General features: G+C 39.6%; 1 protein-coding gene across 2 annotated transcripts in view; it reads right to left on the reverse strand.

The window, feature by feature from the left end:
* zranb3 (zinc finger, RAN-binding domain containing 3) overlaps window positions 1-6,000 on the reverse strand; it is a 162,254-nt gene that overhangs the window by 38,559 nt on the left and 117,695 nt on the right. For both annotated transcript variants that reach the window (XM_024294520.2, XM_024294518.2), the window contains exon 16: window positions 811-915. In XM_024294520.2, the coding sequence (XP_024150288.1) occupies window positions 811-915 (105 nt within the window). The remainder of the gene's footprint in view (window positions 1-810; window positions 916-6,000) is intronic.

The following is a 6,000-nucleotide window of genomic DNA, read 5'->3' on the forward strand; positions in this document are numbered from 1 at the left end:
GGGGCAACAGGGCATAAATGATGGGTCAGGGGAGGGATGCAGCTCACGCTTAGGTTTTACAAACCAACATAAACAACCTGACAGGTGGGGCGTCTGTCAGGAGCTCTGATAACGCGGCGGCAGATTGCAGGATTTAATACGTTCAGGTCGTTTGAGGAGATGATCCGTCTCCTTTAACGACCCTCATAAAAACGGCACGTTCTCTTTTGCTCGTCTCCTTGGCGGCGGCACCCCCCCCCACCTTCTCGACTTGCCATCCGCTTCCCACCATCATCAACTCTTCAGTGGAGGTAAGTGGGCGTCCACCCTCCACCTATCTGTCAGGTTCTCAATACCCACCATGCCGCTCTCCCTGCCCGTGATCAGTGGTGTCATTACTTTCACATGGCACCGACACGCGCATATCTGGTAGGTTTAATAACCCCCGAACTGCCTTCCGCCTCATCTTCACATTCCCGTTGAGGAGATATCTCCACTGACTGCGATATGAAACTAAATTATCTTAGTCTGAAATTAAGGCAATCCTGGAATCAGCCCACGGGAAGCCAACTTTCCACCGTGCTCTGGAGTCGAGGAGGAATTTCAAACCCTCTTTAAGAAGGCCCTGGTGTTACATTTTACTCATCAGTCAAAAATATTGGAGCAACTTTCAATCTGAGAGCCAACTTCACTTTAACTCCCATCGTATTCTCCACGTAGATGACAAAACTGAAGATCTGCATCTCTAAACCACATCAACGCCCACGCACATTCACAAATATCAAAGAACAACAACACACATGCACACTCCGCCTGGCGGGAAGGGCAGACCTGGATTCGATTTTCCCGGTGCCGGTTGAAGGCCTCCGGCAGGTCGTCCCAGTTGGTTAGTTTGATGTCCAGAGGGATGAAGCTCAAGCTCAGCGGCGCTCCGTCCTAAAAGATGAGGAGACGGAGAGGGCAGCCTGAAGCAAAGTTATCACCAAGGAGCCGCAGCTAATATTAATCACCGACATCCCAGCGCAGATAATAGCAAGTCCACACACTAATATTAAACTATTTCAAGATGAAAGAATACGCTCACTATATATATATATATATATATATATATATATATATAGAATTTCACACTTCAAATAAAAATTTTGTGGACATTTTTCTGTCTCCACCTTTCAAAAATAACCTTTTAACAAAAGTAAGGCAACAAATTCAAAGACGCTTTTAAATTATAGAGAAAAAAACCCTGTTTTGATAGAATTACTTTTTTAGCGACGTTGATGCATTTAATAGAAAAAAGAAAAGAAAAAAAACTCAACCAGTCTATTAACTTGATTCTGTGCCTTTTTTACCTACCTCTCCTGGAAAAGCATCATATTTTGCCATTTGGTTCATCATCAACCAAATAAGAAGAAATAAACGCTTGTTTACTTGCAGATTGTCACTCTAAATGACTGACAACATCTGCACATGTTGTGTAACTCACCTCAAGCATTTAGTTTTATTACCTTCAATCGAAAATAAGGAGAAGGTTCAAACTCAAGCAATATAAAAACCTTTAATTGGTAGAAAAATAAATGTAAAATTATAATGAGCATCTGTTAAGACAACTGTAATTCCTTAATTTCGTTTTGTTTATCAGTGCACCAATCAACAACTTAGAAGTGTCTAAAAGTGCTGAGAAAAAAACATAAAGCAAAACCTACACAAATAATTTAAATCGGATCATTCTAACAGAAGTAAATTATGTTTGCTTTCCCTTCATAAGGGACGAGCAGATTTAAGAGAAGAGTGTTGAGTACAATCCTCCACGCTGAGCATATAATTGGCCGACTGCGGAGAGGAAAACTCCCTTTAAGAACGATAAATCTGGAAAGAAAAAAAAATAGTAAGTGTGACCATCTGCTGTGACTAGATGAGGTCTGAGAGGACAGAAAATAAGACGAAAACACTGGAGCGTTTGTTACAAGACAAAAGGAAAAGTTACATGTACATTCAGTGCATGAAAAAGAAAGTCCGCAGAAGAAAACTCAAGCGCGAGGGACTACACATCCTAAAGCTACATGCACAACACTCTTGAGAACACACGTTCAAGCAACCACTTTTAATGAAAAGTCCATGTAAATATTCATTAATGCATTTTTCTGGATTCTGCATTTAAAACTTTCACTTTCATGCGTAGTTTCATTAGATTGTACGGCAGTTTTCAGGCTCAATGTATTAGAATGCACTGAAAGTTAAACCAACTTAAATTCTGACCAATCAGGGCTCTTATATTTATATTTTATGTAAGTAATGACTTTTTGTCTTAGCATGACTTTTTAAAGTTATAAAACTAATGTTATGTATGTTCCGGGCACTTGCAGCTACGCGCTAGCTTAGAAGACCGGCGACTATTGATGACATCATCGAGGGTCAATAACGTCCGAATTTATGACTCTCCATTTGGAGGGATAAACGTAGGGGTAGGGAAAAGCCGTAGGGGTAGAATTTGGATTCGGCCCAAGTGTTTGATACAGTGTTCCCCCGCGTACTTGTGTTTCAGTATTCGCGGTTTCATGTATTCATTTTTTTTTTCCATTTGCTTGTATGACATTTTTGTGTCCAAAGGAGCGGTGATTTTCCAGGAAGGAAGAGGACATGAGGTGCACGCCACACAGAGCAAGCCAAATGTTGGTCCCACCTGTTCCTGAACCGCTACCAATTGAATAGTGTGCGCCCGCATGGAGAAATGACATACGCTGACTCAGAAGCGGCTCGAAAAATATCCTGATAATCGCGGAGGATAATTATCATCCAGACCAAGAGGAAACCAGCAAATTCTGGAAGAAAATTCCCTCTCGCACTAAACTGATAAAGGAGAAAGCATGCGCTACTGGTGACAGTCCCTATCTAAAGTAGACTGCCTATTGTTCAGAATAAAATAAAAACTCTTTATATCGAGTAATACTCCAATGTTCTTTAATAAATGTTTTACAAAGCATGATCAGAAGTGTTTCTGATGAGTATGGACATGAAGAACATTGTGGGTGAGGAGGGTAGGGTTCTCCGTATTCCCAGATGTCTCCAGTCTCTAACCCCCGCAAATAAAGAGGGATTACTGTATACCAGAAAGTAAAATCCTAGAGCAAAATTAGCAAGATTTCACTTCGTCATTTGTCACTTCAGCATCCAACTGGAGGTGGTGGGGATACGCTAGCAAACAGCAGAAGAAGTAACCCCTCCCTGTTCATTCAGTCCGAACTCAATGGGCTAAATGTGTGTTCTAGAAAGTGCGTTTAGCGTGTTTATGTAGAACAAGAATTCTTCTGTTCTGGGTTTTCAGTCTAAGAATGGTGGAGTTGCATTTATTTCAGCACCAGTCCAGGTGATGTGGGATACTCCAAAATTGATTTTTTTTTTTTACTAATCATTTCTTACCTTTACATTTACCCAAAACAGTCAGAAGAGATAGAAAAAAATCATAGCTATGTGAATGATACCCAGTTTCTTGTACCCCAGGAACCATCCACAACCTTTAACATTTCAGGGCTCTAATTCAGACACTAATTGTTATAATTATCCTCAATGAGAATAAGTTAGTGTAGGTCGAAATGATAAATAAATGATTGTGTCATCTGCAAATGTGCTGACTTTTTATTTTTTTTACACTTACTACATTTTAAACATGAAAAACTAAAATTGAAGCCAAGCATCACTTTGAACTGGTTTAGTGCATTTATACTAAACAGGTTTCCCGTCTATTTGTTTGTTTTTTTGATACATTTTAGCTTGTTTATCCCCTTTAACCACTTCCGCTCCAAACATACCTTATTTTAGCATTCATATAAATATATATATATTTTTTTTAACAGGTGAAAATAAATTCAGGCATCAAGGGGTTAAGCAGCAAGGTCTGCAGTCTGTGATTCAACCCCTCCCAAATCCCAAACCACCTACAGCACAGACGAGCAAGAATTGTCGTCTAGTTCAAAAAAACGTCCCTTTTTGTGAGTAGTCAGACAGGAAGCTCAGATGAATGTATGCAATCGTCTGGAACTTTAAACATTAAAAACATGCAATATTTTAGCATATTGACTTTGAATGAAGGCTTCATTTTCACAGATCAATTTGTCCATGAGAAACTTCAACCAAGTACAAAACTTATATAACTGGTGGCAAAAAAAAACATGAACCCTCAAAAAAAGGTGTTTATCATGTAAAAACGCTGCAACAACAGGTGCTGATTTGTTCTTGCAACTGCAGGATCGAAAACTTCACTCTGTAATTAGAAACTCAATATCCAGGGTTGCAGAGTTCACAGGCAATTAGTTTTATTGTGAACTCTGAGTTTGCACGAAAATTTTAGATATCTTTCAGCCAAGCAATCAGATTTCTAATTACTCATTTGCAGAACTTATATCCAATTACATTCAAGTTCTCTAATCTGGCTACACTTTTTTTTTTCCTTCGTTGGTTGCCATGGCGATCCCTATGGTAACTAAGGAGCTCATTAGCGATTTGTCTTGTTTTTCTCTAAACACGCATGAGATAGTACTTCTTTCTTTTGTGACACTTAGCGCGCTTAAGCAACAGTAATGAGGAATATGAAGAGGGACGTGCATCCAGCCACTAGACTGTACCTTCCTTTAATTATAGGTAACCATAACCGCCGTGGTTGGAGGTAAAAGCGGAGTCATAAAAATATAACCACAACGAAAAACATTTTTCCAGTCATTATAGCTTCATTAGCACCAACTACAGTAAATCAGAGGTCTGAGAAACCACTTCTCCTTGGCATTAACTTCAATCAAGCAAACATCGTGCTAAACAGGGACTTTTACCAGGTTGACCATTGAAAATGTCACAATCTGGATTTCATCTGCCACATCAGGTTTGGAGGTGGTGGACGGAAGAAAGCCTAAAGCCAAAAGGTTAATACCCGCAAACGCCCGGCGCCTGGATTTGGAGATACATATAAATATTAGCCGTTTTTTTTGTCTCCGGTGGCATACCCTCTATGCTCAGAGGCCCTCGTGTTTATTTGGATTATGGTTGAATAAATATCACGGAGAGCCAGGTGCGGCCGGTTGTGCTGTAGCAGCGCGAGGCGGGATTACGAGATGCCACGGAGAAAAAAAGGCCGCTAACAAGCTCAGGCCGAACAAATAAATAGATTTGTTGGTAAAAGGTAACATCCTTTTGTTTCTAAACTGGACATTTTTAAGAGTATTCACACAGCATGAACGCCTCCTGGTCTGACACTTCTGCCCTCAAGCGCAAAGCAGGTGTTTTATTTCCAGACATGTGGGTGACTTAGCACCACCGGCGAGATTATGGGGTCACGATGAGGTAACGGTGAATTTTTCCTGACCCAACATGACACATGCACTAATTAAGCAACTGCTTACCGCCTCAGAGCAACACAGCACTTATGTACTAATGCGTGATTGTAAACAGTGTAGTGGCATTATTTACAGGTTCAATCCTGCACGCAAATGTTAATTATCATGGTGTAACGAGCTACATCTTTCCAAAATAATGCCCAGAAATATTCAGCCGTGGTTTCAATGAATCATATTTTACATGTTAAAGTGTGTAAATCAAAAGGGAGAATGAAGGCTGGATTGTAATGTGAACAGGTTGAGAAGATGGGGCTGTTTTGTGTTATTGACTTTACAAAAAAAAACTGACACTATTGTTGCAACAGAGAAGGTCTTAACATTGAGGAGCTTGTAAAACATCAAAATAGACTCAAATCACAACTTTTTAGCTCAACGTTAATACAACTTTCGGGTTGAAGAGGTGGTCCAAAAATCCCCTTCATGATATTTTGTACTTTTGTATAATTTTACTGTCATATGTTTAGAATATGAAATCTTGCCATAATATTGATGTTTTAAAATGACCTTACATGATCTGTGAAGTCCCACTCCTTCTATATATTAATGTTTTGTAAAATTGTTCCCTATGGTGTTCAAACTATAATTATGCAGTTTTTAGCCAAAAAAAAAAAACATGCTGCTTTTTGAAGACACATTTGAA

The sequence above is a fragment of the Oryzias melastigma genome, linkage group LG2, assembly GCF_002922805.2.
Source record: "Oryzias melastigma strain HK-1 linkage group LG2, ASM292280v2, whole genome shotgun sequence".
NCBI lineage: Eukaryota > Metazoa > Chordata > Actinopteri > Beloniformes > Adrianichthyidae > Oryzias > Oryzias melastigma.